This window comes from Accipiter gentilis, chromosome 2 (assembly GCF_929443795.1).
Source record: "Accipiter gentilis chromosome 2, bAccGen1.1, whole genome shotgun sequence".
Classification (NCBI taxonomy): Eukaryota; Metazoa; Chordata; class Aves; order Accipitriformes; family Accipitridae; genus Astur; species Astur gentilis.
The window spans coordinates 54,627,120-54,646,356 of NC_064881.1; the positions used below are offsets into that span (position 1 = coordinate 54,627,120).

General features: G+C 58.7%; 1 protein-coding gene across 3 annotated transcripts in view; it reads right to left on the minus strand.

Annotated features, from left to right (window-relative positions):
* MROH1 (maestro heat like repeat family member 1) overlaps positions 1–19,009 on the minus strand; it is a 57,487-nt gene extending 38,478 nt beyond the window's left edge. For 2 of the 3 annotated variants that reach the window (XM_049820059.1, XM_049820041.1), the window contains exons 1-14: positions 18,946–19,009; positions 17,640–18,042; positions 15,440–15,585; positions 14,916–15,047; positions 14,207–14,369; positions 12,702–12,800; positions 7,134–7,285; positions 6,440–6,580; positions 5,635–5,727; positions 4,299–4,377; positions 2,738–2,851; positions 2,323–2,396; positions 1,486–1,605; positions 462–572 (exon numbers count right to left, since the gene is read on the minus strand). In XM_049820059.1, coding sequence (XP_049676016.1) covers positions 462–572; positions 1,486–1,605; positions 2,323–2,396; positions 2,738–2,851; positions 4,299–4,377; positions 5,635–5,727; positions 6,440–6,580; positions 7,134–7,285; positions 12,702–12,800; positions 14,207–14,369; positions 14,916–15,047; positions 15,440–15,585; positions 17,640–17,661 — 1,446 coding nt within the window. In that variant the 5' untranslated portion in view covers positions 17,662–18,042; positions 18,946–19,009. The remainder of the gene's footprint in view (positions 1–461; positions 573–1,485; positions 1,606–2,322; positions 2,397–2,737; positions 2,852–4,298; positions 4,378–5,634; positions 5,728–6,439; positions 6,581–7,133; positions 7,286–12,701; positions 12,801–14,206; positions 14,370–14,915; positions 15,048–15,439; positions 15,586–17,639; positions 18,043–18,945) is intronic. The other variant, XM_049820050.1, reaches the window with a different exon arrangement.
* Between the last annotated feature and the right edge of the window lie 228 nt (positions 19,010–19,237).

Genomic DNA, 19,237 nt, shown 5'->3' on the forward strand with positions numbered 1-19,237 from the left:
AGGTCTCCCCGGAGCCTTCTCTTCTCCAGGCTGAACAACCCCAACTCTCTCAGCCTTTCCTCACAGCAGAGGTGTTCCAGCCCTCTGATCGTCTTTGTGGCCCTGCTCTGGACTCACTCCAACAGGTTCACGACTTTCTTGAACTGAGGACTTACAGCACCACTGCCTTGCTCCAGCCTTAAAGAAGCCTGGAGGGAGGATACACACGGGTCCTTGGGAGGACAGCTTCCCAACCCAAACCTCTGCCCTGCTCCCAGAGGGATGGGAATAGCGGCAATAGCTCCTACAAGGGTTGGGAGCAGTGACCACCCGTCCCGCCTGGCAGACGGGCCATCCTGCACGTCGCACGGGTCGCGCGAGCTGCGCCGAGAGCAGCGCAGCACCCCCAGCGCACGGTGCGTGCACGGTGTCCCCGGGGCCAGCGCTGACCACCCCAGAGGCAGACTGCTGCGGACACTCACGTTGTTCATCCTGTCGACAGTCGTGCTAAGGAGAAAGAGGGTATTGACGCTGATGCTCTGGACGCTGTCACTAGTGAGGTCATCGGCATCCGCCGGCTGCTTTTTGGGTTGCTGGAAGAGAGGGAAAGCGCAGGTCAGCACGCGTGCTGCGGCAGGGCTGGCAGCCAGAGCAGCTCTGGGTGACTGCCTCGCCACACACGCTTCCCAAGCCATCGAGATGGCACGCCTGGCAAACAGCGTGCTGGGAGGAGTGGACAGAACCCAAGCACCTCCTGGTTCGTGGCCCGTCTCCAGCACACGCTCCAGCTCTACCCATGGAGCTCAGAGGGGGCTGCGGAGCTCCTGCAGCCCAAACCATCGCCCCTGCTCCACTTTGAGGGGCAAAGGGATGAGCCCAAGGGTGCTTTTAGTCGTGCCAATGTCTCTGCACGTGGCTACATGGGGGGCAGGAGGTGGAGGTCCTGCCAGCGCAGCCCCCGTGTACTGGCTGGCATCCTTTGGATGCAGGGACAGCTGTCCCAGTGGCACCTCTCCCGCTCCTGAGGTTTGCCCCCGCTCCTCCTTGCTCCAGAGGCAGGAACCACAGCACGTCATCGGGGGAAAGATGGGGAGGAAGCTGCGGCGCTGCTGCGTGAGGGCTGAGGCGGTGGGGACGGCAAGGGGAACATCCCGAGGGTCTGAGGTAGGGAGCCTGCACGGGGACAGAACTGCGGGGGTACAGTTGGTTCGGATGCTTGGGTCCTAGAGCAAGGGCTGCCCTGGGGAGGGTTCAGGGTCGAGAGGCCACAGGCGAAGCGAAGCAAAGCACGCAGGCTTCTGCCAGCTGCACGGCTCCGCTGAGGACAGCGGGGGCCAGAGGCGGGATGGGAGAGCTCTACAGGCTGCGCTGCACATCCACGGACCTGGGTGCTGGGCTGTCTCCACCACGGGTCTGCCTAAATTGGTGCTGCAGGGAGCCAGAGACGTGCACAGTCCCACCTGGGTACCTTCCCTTAGGAGTTTTACCCCACCTGGATGTGCTTACCGCATCCGAGGGAAGGGCGCACTGGCGGACGAGGAATTCCATCATCGCTTCCCCGCCGGGCTGCTCCAGGTAGCCGTGGTGAGCCATGGCGCTGATCACCTGCACCACGGCCCGCTTCACCTGCGCGGGCAGAGCAGCGGCACCAGCATCGGTGCGGGGCGGAGGGGAGAAGCTGCAAGCAGGGGGGTTTCTGCCTGCTGCAGGGTCCTCCTCGCAGCTGCCCTTCACCACCTCCTCCTTGGTAGTGGGGAACGGTATTACGGGTCCTACGCAGCCCTTCAACTGGGTTTGGGCTCTGCCAGCAAGCGACCGGGCACCGCACAGGACAACGGGGTCAGCTACCCGCGGCTCACGTCTGTGGGGTTGTCCGGAGGGGACCAGACAGGAGCCCACGGCCAAACCACCCACCGCACACGGTCACGTCCGGCAAAGCAAAGTTTGTGTTTTGCAAACGGGACGCACCCCGAGATGGCGTGAGCTGAGTCACCGGCAGCCCGGCGCTCCTGGCAGGGCCGTGAGTTTTGTTCGCACGCAGAGCTTCGGGCAGGACCACACTTCACGTACTCCCTGCTAGGCAGGGCTGCCTACGCTCAGACGTGCTCTTTTTGCACAGGGCACAGACGGAAAACGAGTCCCCGTGTGCTCCCCCGTTACTGGGGGGGGACACCTTCTGGGCATGTTGGCAGAACTGCCAAAACCCCAGCCAGGAGAGAGGTGAGCAACAGGAGGCAGCGGAGGACAGCCGGGCTGGCAGAGGCAGGGGGCACGGCTGCGCAGGGCCCCAGAAATAAACCCCCACCCCCCCGAAGTACCCCGTGGAAGAGCAGCTCAGCTTACCTTATTGTTGCTGTCTTGCAAAGGAAGTTTCATAGACGAAAGAATAAAGGGCTTTTTAATCTCCATTTGAGAGGCTGAAACAAAGAAGACAGGCTCTGAAGCTCAGGGATGCTCTTGAGCTGCCAAGGACAGAGCTGCTGATCCCAAACATCCCCTTTCCCCAACAGGGAGGGCTTTGTCCCTCGCCCCCTTCCCAGCTGGCCAGGCCACCAGACTGGCTTCCCTCTTGCAGCCAAGGATGGGCTCCTCTCCTCATCCCACCCATCCCAGGTCCCAGCAGAGGAACAAGGGGACTCACGGAAAAGAACCCATCAGAGGAAGGAGAAAGCCTTCCTGCAGCCCCTCCGCACCTTCCCACTTCGAGACCCCCGACAGGGATCGCAGCCGGCCGGGTGGCAGCCGCCCCGGTACTCACGGGCGCTGTTGATGATTTGCCTCATGATGAGGAGCGTCCCCACGCGGGTCCTCTCGTTGCTGCTCTCCAGCTTTGGGAGGAGGAAGGCCAGCACGCGGTCAGGGAACGAGCAGGCTGCGGGAACCAAACCCACCGTCACGGACACGCGTCGCGCTGGCACACAGCCTAAAAATCTGGGATGCGGGCACTGCATCCCCGATGTGGAGCCATCCCGTCCCACGTAACCCTACGTGCGATGGGGGGGGGGGCTGCGTGCCGGCCACGCGCGGCAGGGCTTTGCCTGCTGCATCAAATGGCGTGCGGTTCGGAAAGCACCGCTCCTCCTCTCCTGACCAGGCAGCCCCCCGGGGAAGCAACCTGGTGCCGTGCCACCCCATGACCCAGGCTAACCGGCCCATCCCGCTCCTCGCATCCAGATCTGAGCTTTTCTCCGGCGCTTTCAGCACATTTCCTGCGCTCTCTAGGGAGCTGAAGGAGTTTAAATTATACCTTCCAACAAGTGCTGCTCCGTCTGTCAAAACATTTTGATTGTTAAAAATAAAACCAGTCTATGGATGCTGAAACTGGAGCAACACTCGTGGGCATTCGAGAGGCGTGTTTGGGGAGGGACGGGCTGCTCCGAGGCAGGGTAGCCTGAAGATTGCTCAGGCAAAGGCAGCTCGGCTGCAGGTTTGCCTTCACGAACGCTAGCACAAAAGGGACATCACCCGTGACTCAGCAGCAGCTTGTCACACCACTGCTCTTTTTCTGGCAACTGCACGCACTTCTGTCTGCGCCACAGCCATTTGGCGAGGAGGGCCAAAACTGGGGGAGGCAGGGCTCCAGCCACGGAGCTCCACGCGCAGGCTGGGAACACGTAAGCTGTAAGTCAGCCCGCATCTCCTGCTCAGGCCAACCGTAGGGGACCTGCTGCGCTCCGAACGTTTGCAGTAACCCGGGATAACAACTGCATTAGCTGTACACGAGATACAGCAACGAGGAGTACGGATGAGCAGGGTACCCCCAAAGTCAAACTACACCTACTGCCCCTGACCACAGGCGGGGGGCATGCTGCAGAACCTGGCTCCTGGAGAGGTCTCAGTGGGCTGGGACAGCTCAAAAGGCTCTGAAGAAACCTTTGAAACCCAGCCAGGCACTTTTGGGAAGGTGCCTGGAAGGGGATGATCAGGCCTGAGCCAGCAGTGAGTTCCAGGGGAGCAGAGGTGACCCCGTGCTCTTCCTCAAAGAGCTCCAGCTAGAGATGCTCTCCCTGGACGCCAGCCTTTAGGGACACACAAAGCTACTGCTTTCCGCAAGCCTGAAGCCACGAGCTAGAGCCAGGGTGGAAACTACCACCCTCTCCTCCCTCCCATCTCCCCACACGGCTAAAAGATGTCCACGATATCCCCCAGCTGAGACCAGGGGGAACAACCCCCTCCGTTCAGCGCACACAACTCCTTGGAGAGGACCACGAAACACCAGGAAAAACAGCAGCCACGGTGAAGCACAGCCGCACCGCTCCAAGGGCTTTGACCGGCAGGCGCAGCAGGCTTTGGGACAGCCACGCCACGTCATCCCTTACCCAGGACAGTGAAGCATCGAAGAACCTCAGTGTGATTTTTAACAGTCAGGGGAACAGATGGATCTGCAGGAGCACAAATCTGTTGGAGAAACAGCTGTGGTCAGGGACGTTACCTGGAACGGGCGCTGGCAGGCTGCAGCCCCAGCCCTGGAGAGGCAAAGCCGTGCGTGGTGCCGAGATTTGGGGCGGACAAAGCCCTGGGCTGGTGGGTGACAGCATCCCACGAGACGGATGCACCGGAGCGGTGCTTTCTGCCTGCTGCTGGCCGAGCAGAGCTCTGCCTGTGCTCGCAGCAGGTTAAGTCATCTCGGGGACACCATTTGGGAATGAGGTGCCTGCTCAGGAGCTGCGGGACCTTCCTTGTTTAAACGTGCCCCACCACCCAGGTGAGACCGCTGGCCATCTCCTCTGGAACCTCTTCAAAATGAGTCAACCCTTCTGGGTGCTATTAAAATAGTTCAGGCTCCTAATTCAATTTACACTGCAGCAAGGACAACATGCGCCTTCTTATTCTGGTCTGCCAAAAAGACACTTTGGTCTGCAACTGAGCCAGAGCTGCTGTCTGAGGCCGGCCGCATCTCACAGCCCCAGAGCTGCCCCTCTGCAGCCACGAGCAGCTTTTGCCTATCAAAGCCCATCATCAAGAAGCAGTTCCTACACATGGCACTGTTATTGCATTCGGTTGTTATGCGTGGCTTTGGTAAAGTCTGTATTTTAAACGACAGCCTTTTTGCCAGACACTTCCAGGACTCACAGTCGTTTAAGTATTAAAAAAAAAGGCGTTCAGACTTGTTTTAAGCCCTGAGAGCACGATTTTAAGAGTTCAATAATAGAACAGACCTCGCACCCCTACAGCTGAAGAATGGCTGAGGAGGAGTCCACGCTCAGCAGCCTGAGAAGGGCTCCTGCACGCTGCTGCACGGTTATTGCTCCGTGACGAGTCAGTGCCTTCGCTTATTCTCAAAGAGCAAACTTTCTAAAAGGTCCATTGGTTTTGAGGTGTTTGTTTTCAATCTGCTGCATAACCGTGCAGCCAGAGCTGCTCTCACTTCAGACAATGACTGTGCATATGACTCCTTCAATAGATCAGACACCAGAGCCCGGCAGCTGGCAACAGCACCAGTGAGCGGCAGAGGAGCCGAGAGCCTCAGAGGAGCACGGCCAAGGGACAGAAAAGCCGAACAAGCTGCATGCCCCCATCTCAAGCGGATCCAGGGGAAGCCTTGAGCCCTGCGGACCAAGCTTACAGCCAGGCTCCAGTGTTACACCTCGCAAGAAGCCCACTTTCCTAACCCAGCACCCTACTGGGGGCAGCCGGTCCCTGCCCAGCCCTTACCTGGGGGTGCAGGGTGCCCAGGAGAGAGTCCAGCTGCACATCAAGGCTGCGGCTGCCAATGTTGACAGAAGCTTCCAGGATCTGGCAGAGGCTCTGCTCAGCAAGAGACCAGGTTGCAGTTAGCATCGGGAAAACACTTGGGCTCCAGGAGGAGGACAGAGGACCGTGACCCCCGTGCGACGCCAAGCCCAAGGCGGGGGACTGCAGGCGAGAGCAGCGATCACGAACCCACCACGGCGGCAGTGAGCAGCATAATCCGTCTTCCACGGGGGGACACAGCTCGGGCGTTCCCCCGATGCTGTGGCAGGCAGCCACGAAGAGACACGCTGGCCGCTGCGAGCCACGGCTGGGTGCGTGGTGAGAACCGGGCACATGGCAGAGTGCCCGGAGATGGCAGCAGAGATGGGCTGCAGCCCACTCCATCCTCCCGGATCACTGGGCACAAACACCTGAGGCTGGGGCTCAGCAGCAAGAGGGATCGCGACGCAGGGAAAGGGAATCTTGTGTGGAAAAGGCAGCCGCAGCCCAGTCCACCTGGGCGGACGCATGGCACGAGCTGCGTGATACCATCGGTAAGGTAAGGACTAAGATGGTTTTGCTGCTGCCGCTTTCCCAAGACACCACATGCTGCTCTCTGGGACGGGCAGAGCTGCTGCTCAGCACCCCTCCAGCACCGCTGAACCACAGCCCAACCCGTGGCAGCGGGCAGAGGTACGCTACCCACCCTGCGCCCCAGCAAAGCTCCCAGTCAATAGGGTTGGGGATGAGTCCTCGGCCAGCAACACCAGCACTCAGAGCTGCTTACCTTGGATATGTAGAAGGCCTCCGTGTGTTTCTTGTAGAGGGCGAGGATGCCTGGAATCAGCTTAGGGAGCTGCTCCTCCAGCTTTTCGCTGGGCATCAGGTAACTCATAGGTCCCATAGCCTCCACCACGGCCAGCCTCAGCTGCAGGGAGACATCGTGCGTTAACAGTGTGGCCAAATCCTGGACGGAGAGGCCTGCCACAGCATTGCTCCACTGCTACGGAGCTGCTTTTCCTGATGCTTCTAGGAGCCTCTGAGCAGAGGCAGGGAGAGTATTTCGCCTGGCTTTGCCAGTCTAAGCACAAGGGGTGCTCAGCAGAGAAGGGGGAATGCCTAAATAAGTCAGCCATGCCTGCAGAGGACAAAACCTGGCCAGCCATCTCCCAGCTGTGGCATGTGCCCTGACTGTCCCCCAAAGGGCTGCAGAAGCACCCCATCCTCTGCTTTCCAGCAATGGGGAGCAAGGGACCCGTTCCGCACGCGTCACGTATGGGACATGAGGACAGAGGGAACCCAGCAGAGCTGCAGGGCACAAGGAGAAAAGCATCCAGCCCTAAATGGGAGCCGGGGGCTTGCTCTTCTGGGGGCCACGTCCTTATGAAAAAGCAGAGCTGAGATCCTGCAAGGCCAGTGTCAGACTAAGAGCCCCCGACTCCGCACCCCGGGAGGTCCCACCGTGCCCCACGTCCCCCCACCTTGGCTTCCCGGTGCTGCAGCCAGCTGTTGAAAAGCACTTCGTACGCACTGAAGATCTCATTCGAGAAGGTGTCCTTCCTGACCGTGGGGTCCGGGGCCTTGTCCAAGTTTGCCAAGTACTCCTGGATGCTCTCACTGAAATGCTGCAAAGCTAAGAGACAGATCGCGCAGTTAGATTTTCCAGGCGTACAAGACGGTGTTTGTTCTAGCCCCTCCAGAAAGCAGATGGTTGACGTGCTGTTTTACTGGGCAGCATCTCAAGGGATAGCAGATGCACCAGGACTCTCCCTGGCAGGCTGAGAGACTTCCCAAGAGGTGCCCGGGCTACGAGGGATCCTGGCAGGCAGCCACGCCAGAGATACAGGCTGCTTTATGCTTCCCGGGCCAGGGCTGATATAACCAACTCCGGAGACCCAACTCCACTGACCCACAGGAGCCTGGACTTGCTACATGGGTTATTTCTACGCATTCGTTAGCAACTAGGGCGGCCAAGCCCTATTACAGCCTCACAGCCACAGGCAAGCCAGAGCACCGCGCCTCAACAAGTTTGTCCGGTCCCTGGGCCAGCAAGCACTGCGTGTGAGCACATGTTATTTTTCCTCTTGTGAATTGGACCGGTGACAAGAGCACGTGTAGGTAAAGGCACGCATCCTGGCCCAGATGCAAGGCTCAGCTAGAGACCGCCGACTGCAGGGGATACCCATCTTCCATCTCCCCCCTCCCCGAGGAAGCCTTTGCCACGGCTTTACGGGTTCCCCAAAGCTTTACAGAGTTCCTGGGGCAGCTGAGGGATCACCTAACACCAGGAACAGGTCTCAGCTGACATCTCCCGAGGGCTCCAAACAGCCCCCTAGTTTTACTGTTGGAAGTTATCCAACAGTGGAGCGCACCAAAAAGGCTCCCAGCCTCAGGAGCTCCCGTGCAGGACGTTGCTCCAGCTGATCAGCACAAACCTCTCCAGGCTGAGCCCCGTCCAACCCACAGCCCCAGCTGGACGTCTGCCCATCCCTCAGCTCCTTCCAGCCCTGTCCCTGGGACCCCCGGGCACCGGAGCACACCCGCACGGACCCTGCTTTCCCTCCACGTGCTGCCGGGGGCACGCATGTGCTCCCTTCCTTAATCCACTAATGCCCAGCGAGGCTCTTCCAGCTTCCTCACCCTTTGCTGGCCGTTTCCTAACGAAGGAAGCAGCCTGGGGCTCGCGGAGCTGTGCTGCCGACCCAGCCGGGTCCAGAGCCCTGGCTGCCAGCATCACCACGGGCCACCGAGGACCAGAGTGGGACCTGTGAGGGGTGACGCTGAGGCACAGGGGAGGGGAGAAGGATCACAGCCTGCTCAAGGATGGACGCACCTCACCTGGCCCAAGCCCTGGCTCAAGCAGGGACATGGGGAGCAGCCTGCCTGGGACGAGCTCGTCGGCCCCTCTCCTGCTACAGGAGGACAGCTCCTGCGGATGATCCTACAGCAGCACTCCAGGGAAGGGACCGCTGCACCCATGGGACACCCACGGGACGGAGCCATCCCTCCCCAAGCACGGCAGCCCCGCTCCTGCCACAAAGTTTCTGAGCAGGAGCCTGCTCGGCTCCGCCAGGGAAGGAGACCTTACAAGCCACATCCCTCACTAAATGGGGCAAAGAAAAAAGCCCCACAATGCCCTGGTACCCCAGGGAGGAGGTTTCCCCGCAGTAAGATAGCGGGAGAAGATGGGAGGCCGAAGGAAACAAGCGGCTGGCCCCACGTCGCAGCAAGACGTGATGGAGGAGCGCAGCGTCTCCGGCACAGCGACCGCCTGGTGCGGTCCGCCGGGTGCCCACGCTATCTGCTGGGGACTCTGGAGCCCGGTCATGCCTGAGCCCTCAAGCCCATGGGGCAGAGAGTCTGACACGGCCCCCCGAGAACGCAAGATGACTCAAGGGCACGCCAGCTCTCCGGGTCCCCATGCCGAGCACAAGACCGAAGCACCCACGTTATCGCGCCCAGAGGAGGAAGCAGATTCCCGCAGGAGGAGGAAGAGGAGGGGAGGGGGCTCCCGAGGAAAGAGCCTGGGACCCTGCCCAGCAGCACACACCGAGGCTGACGCGGCAGGGGTTGCACAGCCTCCGCTCCCTCCTCGCCTACGGCAGATGTTTATTTTCAACCCGGTAGGATCAGAGATGCTGAGTCACTCCGCGACCTCGTACCAAAGCCAGATCATTTCAATCACATGCCTCCTCACCCTCCCTCCTGCGACCCAGCCGGCGGCATGCAAGAAAGGAGTACTGCAAGTGCTGCCCTGCCTGCTGGAAGAGACCATCATCATCATCATCACACCCTCCGGGCTGAGCCCTGGTCTTCTGCTGGGGGTCAGGAACCCCCCAACCTGCTCCCCACGGCTCAGACAGATGGGAAGGGCTCAGAGGGGACATCCCTGTGCCGCAGGGAAGACGGACCACCAGCAGAAGGGTCCAGCGCTGTGAAGCAGAGCTCACGCTGCTGGGAATGCACCTACAGTGGGGCAGGTCTGGCTGCTCTTTGGGCAGAAACTGAATTCCCACCGATACCCACCTTGGAGGGGTCAGGAAGGTCCCCAGCTCACCTCGTCACCCCCAGCACCTTTCTGGAGCAGGGAACAAAATCTAGACCCTATCTAGACTCCATTTTCACTCCATCTTCAGGCTGGAGTCAAAATACCCTTGCTTAGGTTGAGCCCTCCTGAAGTTCCTGTGAGAGGTTTGTCTTGACAAAAGCGAACATCTCTAGCCAAAAACATCACCTAGAAGTCCTCCCCCAGCTTAAAGACAGGTGGATGCGAGGGCAACAGGCAATATTACGGCTGGCTTTACTTTTTTTGTTTTTTTTTTTTTTTAAAAAAAAAAAAAAAAAAAAAAAAAAAAAAAAAAAAAAAAGCTTGTAGCCAGGAGCCCAGGGCAATTCCTACTCCAGCCAGCAAGGTTTTAGGACACATCTGGGAAGCTCATTCCCTTCCCTACAGCGGGGCCACTGAGGGCAGCACCACTCCCAAGTCAGAAAGAGGTACCTTGTTGGCTCCTCTGGAGCGGTAAAGCTGGCATCACATCCTCACATCCACCTCTCCCTCCCCGCACTCAGCCCAGATCAAGCTCCATCTAACTATCCTGTAGCCTGGTACCTCCCTGCCACTGTCCCCCTGCACTGGGCCACCCTGGAACAGCAAAACCACCCTGAGAAGATCTGCCCATCTTGCATGGTTGTGCTGACTCCAGAGTTACCTCATCTGCCTTTCAGATATTGAAAACTTTGGCAAAAAAAATTATACAGAAACCATACGGAGCCAGAAATCCAGCACGCCCGCAGGTGACGTCTTCTGAGTTTTGCAGGCAGCTGAACCCCGCTGGCAGCAGGCAGCTACCGGAGACGGGACATCCCCTCCTGGCAGCCTAATATCCGTGCCATGGCCTCCTCACGCTTTTGGGAAGGTCTGGGGAGGCACACCTGCCTATACTCAAGCCCTCAGCCCAGGTTTTCGCACACTCCGACGTCCGTGGCGGACAGGAGCGGTGGCGAGGGGATGACCATGGGTAGGCAGGGATTTTGGGATCAGGGCAGGACCTGCTCCTGACCTGCACTGGGCTCCTTAAATACGCTCACCCCCCTGTGCTCTCCAGCACTGGCAACGCTTTAGAGACTTCACGTGCTTTAGGATACAATTAAGAGGTTGCAAGTATGCTGCAAGAGCAACGAACTGACCGTGCCTCAGCAGCAGCAGCTACATGAACGTTTTGGGAGGAACACGTGTGGAGCTGGGACGTCACATTTCTTGGGACCAAGCAGGGAGAGTAGGGAGCAGAAAGCCAAAAGAAGGGATTGCTGGAAGCGATGAAGGAGGAAGAGCAGCTGATGGCAGAAGGCCGCTCTGGGAAGAGCCACCCAAGCCTCAGAAGTGGGTTTTACCAGCCCCATGCGCCATGCTGGTCCTCCCCACCATGCCCGAGCAGAAGGATTCCTTTCTCCACAGGGCCAGGCACCGCTGATAAGCCGTCTTGGACAGGAATAGCAGCAGACCTCCCGTCTGTAAACACAGAGCCCGCTATCTGCAGTCACCCGCAGCCAGCCTAAACTACCTGAGCTGCCAACACCAACAACCTCCGCGGCTAAACCAGCTCAGGGGTTTGGTTGTACTTGATTGAGGGAGGGTGCTTCACATTCACAAGATCGCCTGACCTTGGCTTTGACTTTCTGAGAACACACCTGGACAGAAACAGCTCGAGAGCTGCACATTCTTGCTTTGAGCTCAACATAATAGAACAAGAGCTCTTAAGCTGAAGCAGCCCTTCAAGTCCGACAGTGTAAGACTGTTACTGGACTGCAGAGGATCCCAGTGATGAGTTCAGACACAAACCTCATTGTTTCCAGGAGAAAGAGATGCTGCTGAACATAGTCCTACATCCATCCCTGCAGTTTACAGGGCTGCTCGGGTGGCTCCCACTCATCCCATTCATTCCTCGACACGCAGAGCCACATCAGCATTCCCAGGCCTCGGATGCAAGTATCAGCAAGAGATAAGAGCGACTGCACCGGTGGTGTGCTCCAGCAGCTCCCGTGGTATCTGTCAGAGCCCTTGAACCTGCGCTCCCCCAGACCACCTTTTATTTTTGCCCAGCTATGGAAAGAAAACCAGAAATCCTGAGGATCCTCTGCTGGATATTAACAAGGCTGTCATGTCGTGCCCGTTGAGGGCTGCGGACCGTCCTGCGGTCCGAGGTGCAGACGCTACCGCCCCACACTCAGGAGAACATCCCACTGGTGAACAAACACAAAGCAACTTGGACCAGGAGCCAACCGCCAACGGGCCACCGTGTCCAGGTGAAGGTGGATCGGCTCCGGCTGGAGACCGAGGGACGACCAAGTAGGCTGTTTGCCAGCTGTGTCAGCGCTGGTATTTCCACATCAAATCCTGCTGAACAAGCGGCGGCTTTCAGCAAGCCCAGGGCTGGAAGAAGGCGTCACGAGAAGAAAGCCCCGTGACATCCTGCCAGCCCACCAGAAGTGTCACATCCTGAAACCGGCTTCTGAGAATTACAGAACTGGCTTGCACGAGAGCTGGCCTGGCACCGTTGCTGCATCCCGGCCTCCCCACAACTCCTATCAGGGCTAACGCTTGCGCTGTTGCAAGGTGCCAGGTTCATGGTCTTAATAAAGGGATAGTCTGGTTTACAAGAGGGTCTTAGGTAACACATCCCTCCCTCCTTCCACATCCCACTGGGCCGGTCACCTCGATCCGAGTCAGGACAGCTCTGGCTTATCTGTGTGCTCTTGGCCAGAGGAGAAAGCGAAAGGCACCAGTACTCACTGGGCTACGGAATGGGAGTGACAGGGATGAGACAGGAGATGGAGAAGGACTTTTGCTGGATCCCAGTGACCTAGAGCAGACAGCCGTCCATCCCTCCCCAGAGCCAGCCAGGTCCCTGCTCCCGGGCATTCAGGAAAGGTCCATCCGAGCCACCTCTCCAGCCCCCATCCACAGTCCCTCCTTTTCCAGGGAAAGGAAAAGGCCTCCCACAACACATCTAAAAATCACTGCAGTCTCAGAAGATCCCGAAAAACCTTACCGTAGCAGAAGACAGACTTCATGTGGTCCTGTTTGGCCATTCCCAGCATGGGCAGCATCGTCCCGAGGATGGAATTGAGAAAAGGCACCATTCCAAACACTGGGAAGGAAGCAGGAGAGGCTCACTTGCAGCAAACACACAAGTGCTGCTCTGCAGCTGCCCCAGCCTACGCAGGACGCAGATCCAGCAGGATCGCACGGGCAGCCAAAAAAACCCAGCTCCCCACAGCCAGGAGCCCGATTTTGCCACACAAGAGATGCCAACAGCCCCAGCACACAGCAGCTCTACAGCAGCAGCAGCTCACACCCCTGAAATTCACAACTGCTTCTCGAAGTCGGTGAGCTACGGGCTACGTCCCACCTGCTGCTGGCATCAGCCAATCTTTCTGCAGCCAGACTTCTTTTCAGAAGTCCCGTCCTAGAATTATCATTTTTAAACCTGGTCTTTCTGAGCTGGCTGAATACAAGAGCCCAGCAGGGAATTCTCTAAGGACGAGGGCCAAGCAGCTCCAATTCCCGCTGCTTTTAAGCGGCAGCCATTTTAAAGAGCTCAGCTGAACTGTGAACCCAAGCTGCACTGGATTTCTAAGTTCAGGGCACTTTTACAGGGACTCGGCTCCTCTGCGCTCTGGGCATTGCCAGGCACACACCAGGTGCCCCCTCTCCTCCCCAGGGCTCCAGCAACCTCTGCCCAGCTGGACAGAGAGCAACCCATCCCTCCACCCCCGTGAGGAACGCTTCCTCCAGCTACTGCAGGGACACAGGGACAAGTACCAGCACCCCAGGGCAGAGCCGAGGCCTCCACCATGGCTTTTCCCTTTTCCCTAGGGCACCAAGAGGAGCTCGCCCGCTTTCAGAGCCACAGGGAGAGCAGCACGGTATCAGGAGCTCTGCTCTGGCTGCTGCAAGATGAGCCAAGACAGCTGACGCTGCCCACTCGTGCTCCCCTGTGACCCTTAGATGAGGGACTGCCCTCAGCTCCCCATCTCAGCGCTGGTGACGGAGTCCCAGCAGCTCCCTGTGAAGAGCAGCCAAGAAGAGAGCAGGGTTTTCCAAATCTCCTCCCAATTGCCAGCTTCCCGCAGCACTGGCCTACCTCTTCTTGTGCCCCGTCTCTTCTGAAGAGAGAGGGAATAAAGGACACCACAAGGAAGTCATTCACATTGACAGCACTGCTCCTTGCCATATCCTTGCATTCACTCTTTTTTTTTCCAGCACATTTCTTCACCAAGTCATTTGGCAAATGAGCATTGAGTGCATTGAGCAAACACCTCAATTGTTTAGCAGCATCAAGTCTAAGCTGCAAGATCCCGAGAAGTTTGTTTTGAAGCACGCTGGCTGGTTTAGCACACGCGACGCTGCGGAGGTGCCCCACCACAGAGCCGTTCGGGTACAGCATGAACTACGACACCCGAACCACACAACCCCCGAACCACACAACCCTTCCACGGGTCTTTCCAACGCAGAGCAGCAGCCACACACAGAGGCAGCAGGTTGCCAACTCACCGTTCGACACAGAGAGGTTTGCAAACGTCTGCATGACGAAGTAGTGTGGCAGGATCCCCGGCTGAAATTTGGTGAGCACCTCCTCCATCACCTTGTTGATGAAGCGCTGCCCCACCGCAACAAGGACGTTGCTCGCAGCTTGCTGCCAGTCCCGGATCACCTCCTGGCACGGACGGAGGAAACCACATCAGAACAGACACCGCGTCAGAAGCATGGCCTCCCCAGGAGTCTGCTTCTGCCTCATTTAAATGCCATGCGTCACGCCTGGCTCCAAACGCCATGGGGAATTGCACAGGGCGGGCTAAACAACAGGCTCAAGATTCAGACGTGATCTTTTCCCCACATGGACCTGCAGCCTCTCAAGGCACTGCCTCCTTCCTGCTCCAATACCCACCTGCCTGCCCAGGTCCTTTTCAGCATCCAAATTTTATTTAGCTGCGTATGCATGCCATGCTGGAAGAAAACCATCAGCCAAACCATCCTCATCTCTCCCCAGAGAGAGGAACGTAGCCCATCCCTTACTCCTTCCACCATCCCAGATCCCGAAGGCTACATGTAATTAGCCCTTTCCTTCCACAAAAGGGGTCCCAGTAACTGCTACCCCTGCGGCAGCCCCAGACACGCAGCATTTACTGCGACAACAGCAGCAGGGGCAGAAAGGGCCTGGCCAAGAACAACAACGGGAAGAGCTAGAGCTGTCAGGTCATACCTTTGACTTGGTCATTTCATTAGATGCCAGGAAGATAACCACCTTCGCTGTGCTTTTGTCCAAGAGGGCAATGTTGTTCTTCACCACAGTTTCCATTGCCTTCAGGATGATCACCCGGTGAGGGTAAGCCAGCTGAAAAGGGAAGGAGAAAGCGGCCGGTCAGCCAAGCTGAGCAAGGCACCGCAGCTGCCCCAGGACAAGCGAAACCTGCATGTCCCAGAGCTGCCCGGCCAGGGACCAGCTAGCATTTCCACCACGCCGCCTTCGCAGGAAAAGGCAATGACTTGGACCGCCAAGCAGTTTTACTCCGTTTCTTATTCACGACAGTGTATTATCACCATTTCTTCACCTGCGCAACTCCAGCGCCTTGGGCCAGACTTCTCAGCCAGCTGGTCCACCACTCTTGTCACCCAGATCCTCCCAGATATCTCCCTCACTTGCTGATAGAGCCAATATCCCTGAGCTGCCCAGAAATATTTCTCACGCTGCTGACATTCCCAGGACCAAGCAGAGCAGACCCCTACCTTGTCATGCTGCCGGAGGTACTCGTCACAGGAGTTGAGGATCTCCTCCGGCTCGGACTCCCCCAGGTAGCACAAAGCATTGTAGATCTGCTCCTGGACTAGCGGGTCCTTATCTGTTGTGGCATCCATCAACGTCGTAGCTAGCCCTGAGCAAGACAGGCAAGTTGCAAAGATTTTTGTATTCTCTGAACATCTCCTGGACTAACAAGAGCAGCAACAGAAGAGCCTCTGTGCATTTTCATCCATCCTTCCATGAGCCTTGTGCACAACTAAATTAAGCTTCACTGGCTCTTTTGTTTCCCACTCAACAAGCACCTACCAAAACCCTTTCTTCTGGGCTCACCACCCAAGACAACTCACCTTGAACATGAAGACACCCCGCACACGGCCCTTCCCTATTCCCCCAGGGCTCATTCATCCTCATCCCCCAAGCAGGGCTGAACGCCTCACAGGTTTTTTTACTGCAGACCCTGCAAATACCACTCAGCACTGCGTCAGCCTCCGAGTCAAGGTGAACTTGGCTCTAAGGTTTCTCGCTGGAGCAGGGAGAAGGAGGGATGTATTACACTGGAGATCTGAGACCAGGGCTGGGCAGCCGCACCGGGGCACGGGCTCCTCTCTGCAGCTGGGTGCTGGCACCGCCTGAGGTGCCTGGGGAACCTGCACAGGGCTGACACGACGTGGGACCTACCACGGGCACATCCTTCAGGGTCAGGGGCTGGAGGAGCCCTCTGGCCCCTGTGGTCATGCCGCTGGATCCCACCACCAGACGAGGCTCTACGAAGGTGAACGGATGCCGTCAGTTGAGAGCTAATGTCTGGCAAAGTTTTCCCCGGCCATGCTATCCAGCTGCCACGTGAGAACAGCCCCAGGAGCGCAGGAGACGGTGGCCCTCGTCCTGGCCCCGGGGCACCGTCCCCAAGCAAAACACCCGTCACTGCCTGAGGTTACGGGGTCCGTATTAAAAAGGCCGCCCCAGCGGTCAATCCGACAGCAGGACGGAGCCCACCGAGGTCCTGCCAGCGGCGAGCCAGGTGCCTGCGTTGCTGCTGTGGACCAGAGCTGCTCCCTCACACCACCAGCCAGCGACTCTGCTCCAAGAGCCTAATTGTTATTGTGGAGCGGTGTATTTCTCATTAGGGCCTTTGTCGTAATACGGTTAATTAGTTACAGAGCAGGTCGCCTGCAAGCGTTCTGCAAAGAGCCCGTAGAGCACCACGGGGCCAGTGACCGCACACGGCCTCCGCGATGCCACAGGCCCTCGTCCGAGGACGTGCCTTCACGCGGGGACGTGAAGACCCACCGGGACGCGCCCGGTCCTGAGGGGACGCCACGCTGCCTCGAAAGCGTCGGCAGCTGTCACCGAGGCTGGAACGAGGAAGGTGACAGCATCTCTCGTCCCCTCCCCTCCTGCTGCTGCCAGCACTTCCAGGCCAGGAGGAGCTGCCTGTCCTCGCATCGTCTGCCTGAACAGCCACACAGTCCCGCCCCATGGCCGAAAAGATGCCCCACTTTAGGGGTTTTCATTTTCCAAGGGGGTTGTGGAGATGTTTGCCACACTGTCACGTTAAAGCCAACGTGACCTGGTGCTGCTGCTGAAGGTAATCCCTGGTCCCACCCCAAGCTACCCCTTCCCCGTGGCTTAATTAAACCAGAAAATTCTTTATTGCCCTTAAGAAAAGGAAAAAAAAAAAGGGGGGGGGGAGATTAATTTCAAAGCTGGCTGGGATTAATATAGGAAATGCACAAGGGTTTAACACCAGTTTGAACATTTAGAGACTATTTAAGCTTATGCAATTTGCAGCAGAGACAAGGCCCGAGATTAATTTCTAGGGCAGGGAATTACTGTGCACAGAGAACCGCTCCCTCCTCCCATCCCCGACCAGTACGTCTCCCCAGATGCTGCAGAGATCTACAGCAGCCGAGGTCCGGCAGCTTCACTGTCTGCTCCACCGCAGACAGCGGAGGCAGAGCTGAGCTCTCCCCAGGGCACCAGGGAGGCAATTTAGCCTTATTAGCGAGAGAGAGACTTCCCACCCGGCTCCGTCCCCACGGAAGCGGCGCAGAAAAGCTGCGCTGGAGCCGGGCAGAACGAGCAGCCCGAGGCGAAAGGGGGCTGTGGCCGGAGGGAAGGAGACCCCCACGGCAGGGCCGGTGCAGTGAAGCCCCTTGCCCGCTCCCACCGTGCTCCCGTACTCACGTTTTATCCGTGACTCCATCATGCTCCGTGTTTTCAGCTTCCCCACCAGCAGAAGGCAGTTGGCAGCTTCCTCCGTCTCAAACCCGGGGATCCCTGGGGAACCTATTTTTACACGCTGCCTTTACTTTCACGGAGAAGACCGTTTGCGGTTCCGGTCCGGGTCGGAAAGCCAACGCTGGGCGCGGCGAGGTGGAGGAGATGCTCTACAGCAGCCGTGGGGAAGGCAAAACAGCAGTTCCTTGCAGGCAGACGATGACCTGCCCGAGTTCTGCTTCCGAGAGGCCGGCAGGCAGCAGGCGCTGCGCTTCCATCGGTCCCCAGCACCGTCCCTATAGAGGTCGGAGCCGGAGGGAGCGCATCCCGGGTTCCGCTCCCCTCCACGTCTTCCTTCGTGACCTGCAAACTGGAGGACGTTTTACATCAGCAAAACAGACTTAGAAAGCTAAACCACCCCACGCCATTTCCCCTCGCGTTATTGCGAGGAATCGCTGTTTGTAACCACGGCCCCCAGATTCGGTGAGATGGTGTTAGCCATCCCCTCACGCGCTGCAGGAGCTGAGGCCGCGCTCCAAATATTTGTCCCTAAAACCAAGAAGAAAAGCGAGGGAGCGAAGTTTCCAGGGCTGGGAGCCCTGCCGTGGGGGTAGAGTTGGGTCCAGCTCCTTTAACTGACCAGCTCCGGGATGGACGAGAACAAGTTTTCAGCGAAATAAGATTTGAGGGCCGACATTCAAGATTTTCCCTTCTGCCCCAAGCCCGGCGTTGCCTACGGAGCCTTCTCCAGGTCCGGCAGCCGGCCAAACCGGTCCCAAAGGGCTCGTTCCCTGGCTTTGCCGCGGCACCCCGACCTTTTACAACCCCATTCGCCTCCCCTACGGAGCAGAGACCGTGTCACGGGGGAGGTGGAAAGAAGGCAAGCCTCGCCGTGACTTTCCTCGAGAAGAAACGCAGCCGGGAAGGGAATCCCACCGCCCGGAGTGGGTGGGTGGGCTACGACCCTCCCGGCTTCCCAGCGGCGGGGGGCTCTGGCAACGGGTACTGGAGCTTCGCCCTCAACCGTGGGTCTCCACGGGGAAGCCCCACGGGGGTTAATTTCCCCCGGGGAATGGGAAGGGGAGCACAGGCTGGAACCGGGGGGTTTACCGGAGGGGTACCCCCAGGTCCCAGAGCCCCCCGGGGAGAGCAAGCAGCTCCCCACCGGCCAGGGAGCGGGCAGTACCGGGTCACCCCTCGCCCGTCCCAACTACCCCCTCTATATCCCCAAAATCCCCGCGTCCCCCTCCCCGCTCCCACCGGCCTCACTCACCGCGGGAGCCGCCGCACCGGGACCTGCTCGGCCCCGCCCCCGGCGCCGCTTCCGGGTAGGCGCGCCACACCCCCTCCTTTGCCACGCCTCCCCAGAGACCACGCCCTCCCGCGCAAGGTGACGAGCGAAGATGATGTGGGCGGTGGCTTTGCGCGCATGCGCGCCGGCGGGGGCGATGCCGTTCAGCTCCGCTAGGGGGCGACGGTGGCGCGGTAGCGCGCCACCGTCGCCCCCTAGCGGAGCTGAACGGCATCGCCCCCGCCGAGCCCCGTGGGGCAGCGCGTCCGTGGAC